The 14,143-nt window shown below is 37.2% G+C and overlaps 1 protein-coding gene across 1 annotated transcript in view; it reads left to right on the forward strand.

Annotated features, from left to right (window-relative positions):
* The window catches only part of KIAA0368 (KIAA0368 ortholog), a 107,371-nt gene that overhangs the window by 51,604 nt on the left and 41,624 nt on the right, over positions 1 to 14,143 (forward strand). Inside the window, exons 20-27 of the mRNA XM_006900849.1 lie at positions 712 to 874; positions 1,637 to 1,809; positions 3,015 to 3,116; positions 4,730 to 4,853; positions 8,385 to 8,530; positions 9,146 to 9,200; positions 10,027 to 10,141; positions 10,723 to 10,791. Of these exons, the coding sequence (XP_006900911.1) occupies positions 712 to 874; positions 1,637 to 1,809; positions 3,015 to 3,116; positions 4,730 to 4,853; positions 8,385 to 8,530; positions 9,146 to 9,200; positions 10,027 to 10,141; positions 10,723 to 10,791 (947 nt within the window). The remainder of the gene's footprint in view (positions 1 to 711; positions 875 to 1,636; positions 1,810 to 3,014; positions 3,117 to 4,729; positions 4,854 to 8,384; positions 8,531 to 9,145; positions 9,201 to 10,026; positions 10,142 to 10,722; positions 10,792 to 14,143) is intronic.

A 14,143-nucleotide genomic window follows, 5' to 3' on the forward strand; every position in this document is an offset into this window, starting at 1 on the left:
CGCACAGGGAACCTCCATTGGGTTTCTGAGGCTATAAATTTTTACAGGAAGACACCAGCCATCTTTTCCCCATAGAATTTCTTGTAGACTCAAACCATCAACATTTGGTTGATATTAGCAGCCTAATATATGCAAAGCACTACCCTACCAGGGCACCTTGTAGCAAATACAGTGGTGAGTAAATATCTGTAATTTCCCAATAATAGGTGAGTAATATTGGTTTCTTTTTTTTCCTCTATGTCTGCTTCTCTGTACTGTTGTGCTTATAAAAAAATAAACTCTTGAAACTATGAACTTTGAAATGTTTTGTTTGCCTTGTGTTAAAGGTATTGACAGAGTCAGCTTATTGTATGTTGTTGGCAACAGAAATAATACTTGAAAACTGAGTTAGTGTAGCTGTGTAAATGCTGTAAGTGGGAAGGAAGAAACTGTAGAAACTTAAGGACATGAGAGAAACACCTCACTCAGATTGTAGCAGTGAGCATGGATTAGAGATCCAAGTTTTTAAGTGAATCAAGAATCAGTTTAATGTTTTTGAATTTTCTATCTTAGAAACTTAAAACTTTCCTTGTTCTCTGATTTATTAGACTCTCCATGATCACTTTCCTCTTTGACCTTGTGTTTTACTGGAGAAATGAATGTCCTGTTACTTCAGTATTGTATTCTTGGCATGTGAGAAAGAGATTGATAATAATATATTGTTAAATTCAGAGCCCAGAGATACAGCATGGATCCTTGCTTGCATTGGGATTCACAGTGGGAAGGTATTTGTCTAAAAAGAAAATGAGAATGGCAGACAAACAAGACTTGGAGACAAATGCTGATTTTCTGCCTGAACAAGAGGAACTCATTCAGAGTGCCACAGAAACAATAGGTAACTCATGACTTAATGCTCACTGGAGTGTTAATGTTTTTGAATTATGCTAAGATTTAATATAGCTGTTTTTACAGCATTGTATTTAAAGAGAAGATTTCCTCAAAAACTTAGTTTATGCTAAATAATTCCTGCATTTTTAGTAGCAGTAGGGAGCTTTGGTGGCCTAGTGGTAAGATGCTGTGCTGCAGTCTCAAAGGTATACAGTTCGATTCCACCAGCTGCTGTATGGAAGAAAGATTGGCTGTCTCCTTCTTTGTAATTAACTGCCTCCAAAAACCTGCCAGAGGATTGGCTATATGGGTTAGGTCCAACTTGATGGCACACAACAGCAAAAATAATGCTGTAAGGAGCTCTGGTGGCCTGGTGGTAAGGGGTTGTGCTGCCAACCCAAAGGCAGGAAGTTCAGTTCACATCCACCAGCTGTTCCATAGGACGAAGATGGGCAGTCTCTTCTTGTGCACACTACAGCCTCTGAAAACTAGCTGGAGGGTCATTTGTGAGTCAGTTCTGACTTGACAGCAGTGAAAAACAATAATGCTGTACTTTTATGGAGGAGAATATTTAAATAATATAAAGGACACTACTCTCTGCCATGTGGCCTTGGTGTTTTATTGTTGAGTAAAATATCAACTAGAAGATATCATAGATTTTTCTTTTTAATTTTTGCTTATTTAAAAAAAATTCTTGAATGCATTGTTGGTGTTTAAAAGTGTTTCAGTAGTGTGTGTTATTCTCCACTTTGTCTGAATGTGTTTACAGGCTCGTTTTTGGATAGTACATCACCCATCCTGGCAATTGCTGCCTGCACAGCCCTGGGTGAAATTGGCCGAAATGGTCCACTCCCAATCCCCAGTGAGGGCTCTGGCTTTACCAAATTGCATCTTGTAGAAAGCTTACTAAATAGAATACCCTCCAGTAAAGAAACAAGCAAGGCAAGTCTCTACCTTCTTTTCTTTTGAAACTTTTTCATAGATATTTAAATGAGCAAAACTTAATTGTAATGAATAGGATAAATGGTTTTAGGATAGGAATAACTTGTACACACCTTATATGTACCGTCTGACCTAGGGATTCCAGTTTAGGACTTGCACAGTTTTCTTAGGCTTTAATAAGGGATCCAAAACATCAGGTAGTTCATTTGTCATCACCACATTAGATGGATAGTAAAGTTTTAATTGATGATTGACAATCATTTTATGATTGATTGATTTTGTAATTTTTTTACCTCAAGTGTTGGAGTGTACTTGGGTCGGTGGGGGTGTGCGGGGGGATTGTATACCAATGAAAGAATTTTTCTTTTACTTTTCAAAGAGAGGAGTGAACTGGAGAAAGGGTTGGACAGGGAGAAACGTGCAACAATGAATGAATGGAAATCCAAAATCTCTGTAAATGTTCATTAAAATTAATGAAAAAAAATATAAATCTTACCTCCCACTGCTAGGTGGGATTTACAGAATCAATAAGTATTGTGAACATGCTGAGGGAAAGGAGCGTTTACAGCCTTGTACTTTTAGCTAAGACTTTCTATAGTCTTTAAAACATGTTCTTTGTGATCAAACAAGTTTAATAACATATAATAACTTGATCTTGGCTTAGCCATTGATTAAAACAGAAAAGACCGTACAGTGTGATTTTTATTGGCTGTTACTAATTTGTCATTACTATTAATGAGTGTTTGTAATGTACCAAGCAACATTTACATACTTTACATGCATACATGCATTAATTGAATCTTCTAATAAATTCTGCTGAAGGCTTTCTCTGTGTCTTTAAAGAGAGAAAAGAGAGCCAGAGCGAGATGAAGTAACTTGCCTAAAGGTCACACACCTGTAAACACTGTTTAATTCACTGAGCAATGGTTTGATCCCAGAACTCACATCCCTAACTGTTGTACTTTGAAAGATAATAATTTACAGTCTAGCTTGCTTTCTTTTGTGACTGCATCATTAATGGATTTGGTTTATGCTTTTCTGTCCTTAGTATCTTATAAGGTATATACTGTAGCATTGGATACTTTTATAAAAACGTACACATTGGTGAATTAGAGATTTCTTCTGCCTGCCTTTTCCTCTTTTGAAACACTGTTCAAGGGTAAAACACTGTATTTGACAGAAAAAAATTCTCCTTGTTTTTCCAGATGAAAGAACGAGCAATCCAAACCTTGGGGTATTTTCCAGTTGGGGATGGTGCATTTCCTCATCAGAAACTCCTCTTGCAAGGTCTGATGGATTCTGTGGAGGTAGTTATATTGCTATCTGATTGTTCATTGTTAAAACAAAAGATATTTTTGTTGTTGATGATTTTGAATGCTGTGAGATTCTATTTATAAGTGGTCCTTCTTGTGTGTCAGCCCTGGCCTCATCACCATGCTAGGCATAGTGCTGACTATTTTATCTGTGTGTTCAGGTCTCTTTTTGATAACTTTTGAGTAGCACATGGTTTTAATAGCAAGTCTGCTGAAGTTCTACCATTACCAAGCACACTATTATGTACCTCTGTTACAGTTGGTGAGCAGAATAGACTGTAGAAGGGATAACCTAGTCTGTCAGCCAGATACAGGGATTGGATGCTTGGATGCCAGTTCTTCTCCCATCTGATGACTTGGCTTCTGTCCTCTGGATGCCCTGTGTTGTGGAAAGATCTACGAATGGAGATAACTTGTAATTGTGGATAACTGCCTTAGCGCAACTTGATCTGGCCCCTGTCCACTCCAGCTTTGATTGTTGTCACTCCCATTTTTATACCCCAGCCTTTTAGCTCTTCTTTGCTCTGAGTTTTTTAAAACATCATTCTTTATTCCATCTCAAATCTTTGCTGTGCTCCTTTGGAAATACTGCTCTGACCTGCAGACTAGATTCAGTTTTTTAGTTGTCCTCTGTACTTTATCTTCATAGCATTTATCACAGTTTCCAGTTGTCCACTAGACTGAAGGCAGGAGTCTGCTTTGCTTATCATTGTAACATGGGTGCATAGCAGTTGTTTGCTAATGGTTGAACATCAGTAAATATTGGTGTGCATATAAGGTTGTGGAATCACAAAGGGCATGATTAATTTGCCCTCAAAAAGTTGTGCATGTTGTTTTGGAAATGTTTTTGCTGGGCTTTGAAGAATAAAGAGAGAGTTGGGTGGGATCTAAGGACTGAGTGATAGAGCTCTTTCTAAAATTTAGCTTTTGAAATTCTTAAAGTGAATTGTCCTTGTTTTATTTTGAATTAAATCCATATGAGATTTTCCTTGAATGTCGTTGACATTGTAATCACTTGAGGAAAAACTTAATGAGAGCCTTTTAATCTTAGTTCTTTTTTTGTTGTTGTTGATGTCCTCTAGTTTTGTTTAAATGAATAAAGGTTTATTAACTTGCCATTGTAATCTTGATCTTAAGAGTTTAGAAATCATCAAATATATGGGAAGCTGGAAACATAAAAATAAGATGGAGCCATTACAGTTTTAAATTGAAAGTAAATAGCATAAGCCACAACCCAAAAATGTCTTAATAGTTAACTAGGAAAAGTTCTAAAGTGGTTATTTTAATTTTTTTTAGTTCCTTTTACCCTTTTATAAGAGAACATTTCACATATACACAGTAGTGTAATTAGTTAAATACTACTGTTTAGTGGTTCTTTAGAGAGAAAAGGTACACTGTGAGGTTGGAAAAATGTAGTTGTTACTATGTTGTCCTAGCCACTTGTTCTACCCTGTTTTTGAGGACTTGAGTTAGCTGAAAGCAAACCAGACAATGAATGAAGTGAAAAGTATTCTGACATAGAAAACTTTTAAGTAACTTTTCTGTGAATATGAGTTTTGTGGACATGTACTTTTTTATGTTCATTACTTTTGTTTACTTTGCTGCAGGCTAAGCAGATAGAACTTCAGTTCACTATAGGTGAAGCCATCACCAGTGCTGCAATAGGAACTAGTTCAGTAGCTGCTCGAGATGCCTGGCTAGTGACTGAGGAAGAGTACACTCCTCTCATAGGTAATGAGTATTCAGCTCATCCATTTATAATCATTAAGAAACTCTTGTGCTATGTATCTGAGAGCTTGACAGTGAATAAAGATAATAGAATAAATATTGATGCCTTTGAGCTGTGGTGTTGGAGAAGAGTACTGAATATCCCATAGACTCCCAAAAGAACAAACAGATATGTCTTGGAAAAAGTGCAACCAGAGCACCAGTTGGAGGCAAGGATGGAGCTTCATCTCATGTACTTCGGGCATGTTTCTATTCCTTGGAGAAGGGACATCATGATTGGAAAGTTGGAGGATTGGCCGAAGAGAAGAAGACCCTCAACCCAGATGGATTGACACAGTGACTGCTGCAGTGGGCTCGTGTGTGTCAGAAATTGTGAGGATAAAAAGGGGTTTCAGTTGTCACTATAGGTCCTGTGCAACTCGATGACACCTAACAACAACAGTAATAACAAAAATCTAATGTTGAGGCACAGCTTTCTTTTCTTTGAAATCCAGTTACTAAATTATATGCTCTCTGAAATTTTTGACATTACACTTTCTTAGAACTCTCTCTCTGTTTTTGCAAGACACCCCCCCCCGCCCCCGCGCTGGTTTCTTGCTTCTGACAATGTGTCATTCTCTTTCACTACCTCTTTTCTTGTCTCACACTGTCTATTAGTGTTGGGACATTCCAGTTTACCAATACCATATCTGACATTAACTTGTTGATGATCCTTAAATTTATATCTTAATCCTAGAACCATTATGTTGAATTGCCAGGCTTTTTTAAAACAACTTATTAAGTATTTTCACACAGAGTTCCTGCAGATACCAGTTCTGTGTATGTGAATATGAAATTCTTATCCTTCCTTCCTCTCATCATCCAAACTAAAAGTCTTCTGTAATCTCTAAAGTTATTCTCCCTTTTTATTTCCATTTTAATTACTAACAACATCATTTTTTTTCTTTTGTATTACTCTTGATTTATTTACAAAGTTTGATTACATTGTTTTTCATAAAAGATCCTTCCCATATCCTTCTCCCCACCTACCCATCGACTTGTGCAACCCTGTGATTAACACCCCACCCCCATCCTCACCCCTTGCTTCTTTCCTCTGCCTTGCATCTTCATACTCATTCAACAGTAATGGTTTTATATAGTATTTGTCCTTGTGGGACTGAGTTCACGCAGCATAATGCTCCTAGTCCCTCTCAAGTTAGGTAGTAATTTACAAAATGATTGTTCCTGTGTGCTGCATAGTATTCCATTGTATGGATGTATCAAAACTTCTTGATCCATTTGTTTGTGATTGAACTGGGCTGTGTTTCCATGTTCTTGTAGTGGTGAATAATGCTGCTGTGAACACTGGTGTACAAGTTTCTGTTTAAGCCTCAGTTCTCATTTTCTTGGGTTATATTTTAAGCAATGGAATATATGGGTCATAAGGAATTTCTATGTTTACCTTTTTGAGGAATCGCCAAACTGCCTTCAAGAGTGGTTGTATCATTGTACAATTCCACCAACAATGTAATGGCAATACCATCTCAGACAAGAGTCTTATAATGAAAGTTTCTAGAAATCTCCTGGACCGCCACAATAAAAAGTCTGATAATCCAGTTACAAAATGGGCAAAAGACATGGAAAGAATTTTCACAGAGGAAGATATTCCAATGGCCAACAGACATACGAAGAAATGCTCCAAATCACTGGCAATAAGAGAGATGCAAATCAAAACTACAATGAGATACCGTCTCACTCCAGTAGCAGTGGTAAAGTTTAAGACAGCAAGTAATAAATATTGGAGAGGATGTGTCAAGATAGGAGCTCTTTTACATTGTTGGTGGGAATAACAATATCCTTTATACTCAATAACCTAAACTTAATGAAGACAGAGTAAAAAAGGTTCCAGACTGAGCTTTGGGAGATAATTACAGTTAATGAAAACTGAAAAGAGAAGAACATTTAGGGAGAAAACTGAGTAGGAAAGTGAAGCAGTATATACAGAAGGAATCAGATTTTTGATGTTGTTGTTAGGTGTTGTTGAGTTGAACTCATAGCACCCCTGTGAATAACAGATCTGGATTTTCCCTCTCTTGTGTCCACTTCACCATCTCTCACGTGCTCAAGCCCATTGTTGAGTCATTGTGTCAATCCGTTTTGTGATTTTGGATGTTAAGGCATGCTTAATGAGAGAAAGAATGAGTAAACAGAATACTCAAAGGAGTGATTATTTAATTTTCCAAGTGAGTGAACTATGTTTTGTTTCATCTTTTTCATTGCGGATAATGATAAATCTACAATTTATATTTTCCCCCTCCTATGGAAACAAATTACCTATCTACATGTGCAGCCACTTCATAACCACAGAGTACTGTAAATTAATTTTCATATATTTACTAGGGGGCTCTGGTGCCCTAGTGGTAAGAAGCTGTGCTGCAATCCCAAAGGCATGCAGTTTGAATCCACCAGCTGCTCCATCAGAGAAGGATGAGCGGATTCCTCCTGTGCAATTTACTGCCTCTGAAAACCTCCTGGAGGGTCAGCTGTGGGTCATTTCCAGCTGGAGGAGGGCACACAGCAGCAATAGCATATTAACTAGCACCTTATTGACTAGTAACAATATGTTAACATATTAAGAACTAGGTGCTTAATATGAGCCAGACTCACTGAGCATGGTTATTAATGAGGTTGAAAAGACCAAAATAGTAGGAAATTCTACTCATGCAACTTACGCCTACTGGGAGAGAGACTAAAGTAAAAATAACCTTGGAACATGAACAGCTTCCTAAAGAATAATAAATGCTATGAAGAATTTTTTCTGTATTTGTACTACTGGTATCTTGTGGGTAAAGACCTGGAATATTGCTAAATATCTTCTAAAGCACAGAACAGTCCTTTAATGAAGAATTACCTAGCTGGAAATGTCAATAGTGTTGAGAGTAAGAAATTAAGAAGTAACGAAAGAAGTGGATGGTAGCTGGTGGCAGAGGGTGAAGTCAAATGAAGTTTTATTTCTTTTAAGTTGGGAAATGATAAAGAATAATAGAGAAATTAATATTGTAGAGAGTGGAGGTAACTTCTCATTCTGGAGAAGTAGCTACCTGAACATCTCTAAAAGGATATATCACTTATGCAGGGCTATGAAAGGAATGATTATTGGTCCCTTCATCTTATTTAAAAACTTAGCTATTAGACTTCAGTATGTTATATCGTGTCAATGTTGATTTGTTTGCATGGGTGTGAGATTGGTTGGTTGTGGGTGTATGTCCTCGTTGGTGAGGTCCCTGGCCTGTTTGTTGGCTGTATGACTCCAAATATTTGCCTCTCTCCTCTTTGACTCAGATGTGTGATCTCTGCTCTGAGTACACAACAGCCTAGCTGTTAGCTGTCTGATCTCTGTGGAAATGTACGTATCAGATGGTGTATTCTACTCTGTTACAGTTTTATCTCCACTGGTTGGTGTGAGGACTCTTGAGTAAATATTGGTGTAAATTTGTTGTTTTTTTTTCAGGAAACTTTTCTGAACTAATTTTGTTCTTAACTTTACTTTTCTAGGAGCCAAAGTGAATGATGTGGTTGCATGGGTGTTGGACTTAATTTTAAACAAACAAATTGTTAGCCCCAACCCACATGTTAGACAAGCAGCCTGCATCTGGCTACTGTCCCTTGTGAGAAAACTGAGTACCCATAAAGAAGTGAAGGTAAGTCATGCTCTAGATGGGATTGTGCTGTTGGAAACCACTTGGGAAACATTAGCAATTGAAAAGTAGAAAAAAACATGGGAAGTAAGGGCCAGTATTGAGGTGAGGGCCCTTCATTATCTGGTGGTAGATACTTTGTAATCAGGAACACCTGAAGGAATGAAATACAGTGGCCTGATAGATGTTAAGCTGAAGGATGAAGTCAGAAGTGGTAAGGATGAGAAGGCTCCAACTAGAAAAAGGTCAGATTACATGGAGAGATGACTAGTGGTACAGCTTTCAGATAATTTTGAACCACCTTAACAAGATGTGCCAGTCCTTAGAAAAATACATCATGACTGCAACAATGGACCCGAGCATGGTGGAGATTATGAGGACGGTGTAGGAAGGGTCAGGTTTAGATCTGTTCTTCACAGGGTTGCTGTGAGTCATAGTTAACTCAGTGGCACAAAACAACAACATGACAGTATTGTCCCATGTAAGAACCCCAGGTTTGTCATTTCCTCAAATTGCAAGATTTTATAATCTTGTGTATTCTGATAGTAGGATTATTAGTCTTCCAAAGAACTAGCATTTCAGTTTAATAATGCGTTTTCCCCCCTCTCCCTCATTCAGTCTCATCTGAAAGAGATTCAAAGTGCATTTGTTTCGATTCTTTCAGAAAGTGATGGTAGGTGGTTGGTAAATATTTTATTTCTGAACTTTGTTAAATTTATATTTTGAATTAGTAGAAATCTAATTCTGTGACTATAACAGTTTTACATTTGAATTAATGGATAAAATAGAAAGCTATTTTTGAATTATGGTTAGAATTAAACCTATTCGTATTAATGATAATACCCACTAAGCTAGTGATTTAAAACCAGAGCTTCTGATTAGGATGTCACATAGTATCTAATATTTGTTACTTTTGACTGTAACAGTTTAGTGTTAAAAAAGGAGCTGAGACCTTCTTGAAATTACTTTGTCTACTAAATAATAGCCTCTTTCTATTTCTGACATTTTCTTTGTGACTTAAGCCAGGAGAGAATGAATGTTTATGTGTTAGACATTTAAATAGCAATGTTGTATTAAATGTACAGTCTGTCATTGTCCTTAGTATAAATATCTTGAGTTCTAGTGAGGCTATTTGATCTTTGTGTTTGTACAATTCACAATCCATTGTAACTCTGTCACTGAACTATATGCTGTGATCTGTCAGTTGTCTTGGTTTGTGAGTTGGATCCTCTGTGTAGTCTCATTTATAGTGACTCAAAAGGTGTCATGTCCCCTGAGGTAATTTACTACATTTTTAACAAAATAAGTGACTTGATTTTGTTTTGTATCTTTACTCTCATACCATCATTATGATTTCACTATGATAAAACTATCAACATTAATTTTAATTAGCAAATTATTAAAAATGAACGTTATTAAAATTTATTAAGAAATTTGACTTGATAGCCAGTGAACAATATTTTCTTAAACTAATACTTTTTATTCTAACTTTTTGATAGAACTTAGCCAGGATGTTGCCTCAAAAGGCTTGGGGTTGGTTTATGAACTGGGCAATGAACAAGATCAACAAGAATTGGTCTCTACACTTGTGGAAACACTTATGACTGGCAAAAGGTACTGTAACATGAGAATTTCAAATTGAATGTACAGGACAGGGATATATTGAGAGCCAGTAGTTAAAGCATTGTATCAGAAAAGTACCTTACTTATTGTTGACTAAATGAACATTAAAATTGGAAAGGAATCTTGGAATATTTTTATATTTTGGTCCTTGTAGAGAGCAGGATAATCATTCTTGTAATTAGGTGCTGCTTTACATTGCCTTCTCTGTTGGAAGGATAATTTTTCATGTGACATCATTTAATTCAGCGTGGCTTTCTGGGAAGAGGAAGCCATGGTCTGGTTCCTGAAGAGTATATGAAGGAGTAATCATTCTTGTAATTGGTTCCCACTTTATGACAACATGTAAGCCGGCGTAATTTTGGAGGGAGTATCTTCCAAGTCTACTAATTGTTCATTCTATACTTCATTTATTAAGTTCCCAATCTATTAGGAAAGATAAATTGACTTCTGTATTTGCACACAGTAAATACTTGAGTAAAGAGTATTTTTAATCAGTTTGTAAATGATTGATTGAATCCTGGATATGAAACATTTGTGGTTAATTGAAATCCTTTGCTACTGTTTGGGTTTAGAGCTAAACATGATGTTTCCGGAGAGACAGTAGTGTTTCAAGGGGGAGCCCTTGGGAAAACACCAGATGGGTAAGTATGCTAGACCATCGATCACTTAATGTAGAGATATTTAAATGTTTTTATCTGATAGAGTATCCATGAAGTTAATTTTCATAGGTACTCTTATTAGCAGAGTCACATAGGAAAATGTCATTTTTGTGCAAAAACCTACAGAAATGATCTCTGACATGACTTTGTATGCTGGAAGATTATTTGGAGTTGCTACCTTGAGACATGAGGCCAAACCTTGATGTCCTCTCATTAAGTATTTATATCCTCCCCAGTGACTTGTCACTGGAAGCTCCTCTAGGAGTCAATGTAAAATTGAACTGAGAGCAGTTAAGAGAGATTAAACTAAGAACCATCCCACCTCTGTGAGTTGAGTCCTGCCCTGGCAATCTGATTGCAAAGCAAGCTGCTTAACATTCACTGCACTGAATTTTTATGGTAACTCCTCTGAGTAGTTTGGAATCTATCATTTATGAACTTTACTCTGTGGTGTTTTGATTCTTATAAACTTAATTGTGACTTAAATGAAAACTTACAAAGCAAATGTACCTCTTATTCCAGATTGTTTTAATACATAAAATGCATAATCATGTAATCCTTTTAGACTGCTCTTCCCTTCATCTATTCTACTGCAGTGTTCATTAGCCACTCTCTTTCCCCATCCCCTCCCCAAACTTCTATGTCAGTTCTCTTTTATAACAGTGTTATGTACTATTTATCCTTTGTGACTGAGATATTTCACTTAGCATAATGTCCTCAAGGCTTCCCCATGTTGTGTAATGTTTTACTATTTCATTGTTGTGTAGTATTCCATTGTGTTGATGTACCATAGCTTTTCTATCCGTTTATTTATGCGCACTTGGGTTGATTCCATCTCTTTGCTGTTGTTTAAATGCAGCAATAAATATGGATGTGCATACATCTTTTTGAATTGTGGCTCTGGTTTCCTAGTAGTGGAACTGCTGGGTCAAATGGTATTTCTATTTCCAACTTTTTGAGAAAGTGCAAGACCACCTTCCATAGTGGCTATACCATCTTATATTTCCACGAGCAGTGAATAAGAGTTCCAATCTCTCCACAACCTTGCCACCATTTGTCGTTTGCTGCCTGTTAATCCTTTGGACTAAGCATTTCCTGTAAGTCTGTACTATTCTTCTCTCGTTGTTCTAGACAGCGAGAGACTGGTAGTTGCACCTTAGATGGCTCTTTGCAAGCTTTTAAGACCCCAGTCACTATTTACCAAAGTAGAATGTGGAACATTGTCTTTGTGCACTGGGCACTGGATTATGCCAGTTGACCTTGATGTCCTCTGAAGCTGTCATTTAGTCATTCAGAGGCCCAGAAATTCATTGCTTCAGGATGTTTCAGAGGTAGTTAATAGCATGGGAGGAGATTGCCCATCCTTCTGCTGAGCAGCTGGTGGATTTGAATGGGAGGAGGTTGGGCAATCTCCTGTGCAATTAGACTGCCTCTGAAAACCAGCTATGGGTTGTTTCTGAGTCTATGGCACACAACAAAAACAATATATATACATGGGTTGCTTGGTAAGCATCATGCTTGGGATGGAAAATGGATGGACAATGAAGGAGAGGAAGACCCTCAACCAGGTGGATTGACGTAGGGGCTGGAGCAGTAGGCTTGAGGATGTCGGAGATAGTCAGCATGACACAGTATAGGAGAGGATTCAAATCTACTGTTCATAGGGCTACTATGAGTTGGACTTGATTCAAAGGCACTGAACAACAACATGTACATGACTAGGCAGCCCAATGGTAAGAAACTTCTCTGCAAGCCCAAAGGTAAGCAGTTTGAATCCACCAGCTGCTCCTTAGAAGAATGGTCAGTCTCCTCTCATGCAATTTACTGCCTCTGAAAATGCACTGGAGGGTCAACTACAAGTCAGTTACAATGCAGTAGCACATAGCAACATGTACATGGATATATTTACTGCATAGAAATTTACTGTATAGAAATATTTGCCAAGTCTGTGTATGGTCTTGGGTATAGTCCCTTCAGCTTGTTTATCTGTCTTTTTTGCCTGTTTGCTTACATAGCCACTGGTAGATTAATGTTATTACTGCAGGAAGGTGTTAGTAATAAAATTGTTTACTTCTGTTGCCTCTGTATCTCTTATGTACCTCTTCATGTCATTCCTTTCTTTTGTGGTAACTGTGCGGATCACTTCCTTATATATTGTCTTTCCCTTCATTTTTCTTAATGAGTTGTAGTCTTCCTGAAGGCAGAGAACTGTAATCTAGTTACTGATTTTTCTCTTCTTCACTGTGATTTTATATCACTGCTTTCCCTCTAAGAATCCTCGTCTAGGTTGCCCTTTCTGTTCTTTCTCACTCAGTGATGCTTGTCTGTTCAGAGTCCTGCTTCACTGTATTCTGCAGCATGAGAAAGCAGACACTTAATTCTCTTTCATGTTCTCTCATAGCTTTCACAATTTCACATTGGATGCTGTTTTCCTTCTTTTTACTCTGCCAGTAGACTTCTACACCAACTGCTAATGTTAAAGCATTTTATAGCTATATTTTTAAAAGTAGGAAGTTACTTGGCTTTAACTTAGTTTGCTAACTTAACCATTGAGTTTTTAGTGTTTGCTTTTTACAAAATAATACTAAATGATCTAGGTTGTTACCATTTTATTTGTTCAGAGAAAAGTTAATAGAGTTCAAAAGATGTTCTTATCAGGATTTAGGTTTAAGGTGGCCTAACAATAGATTTAGAGAAGATAGATGTCTTGAAATAAGTATTATAATTTTGGGAGAGCAGTGTAAGGACAAAATTTCTGATAGATCCACCTTGCCAGAACCCCAGCTACCTGGGGAAAGACAGGCACGTTTGAGTCATCTACCAACAAAAGCCCGGGGGAGTTTCAAACACAATTGACAATGGAATTATGTTACTATTGTTATTATTCTCAGCTTAATTTTCTGTCTTCATAATGATAACAGTATTACTCAATATTAGGAAATTATTGTTGTTGTTAAGTGCCGTCGAGTTGTAGACGACTCCTAGTGGCTCTAGGAATGAAAGATCTGAACACTTGTATAACTTTGGTCGTTTCTCCATGTTCATAGAGTTTCTGGAGGCAAGCCATTTTGGAAGTGGATGCCCTCCTACCTCCAAGCTTGTTTTGATCAGGAAGCTCCACCAAACACTGTCCACCATTTGCCACATCAGTGTCACAGTGTTTAGCATCACAGCAACCACATACAGCAATGCACAGACCAGTACTATACCATAGAAGAATATCTGACAAAAAACAATTTAAACCAGGCCTGAGAGACTTAAAAAGTCAAGTCATTAGAAAATTAGTGAAATTATTTTTAAAACCATGCCCTAGTAATTATTATTGGTGATAACT

Source organism: Elephantulus edwardii, unplaced genomic scaffold (assembly GCF_000299155.1).
Source record: "Elephantulus edwardii isolate Elephantulus edwardi_28Jun2011 unplaced genomic scaffold, EleEdw1.0 scaffold00297, whole genome shotgun sequence".
Lineage (NCBI taxonomy): Eukaryota > Metazoa > Chordata > Mammalia > Macroscelidea > Macroscelididae > Elephantulus > Elephantulus edwardii.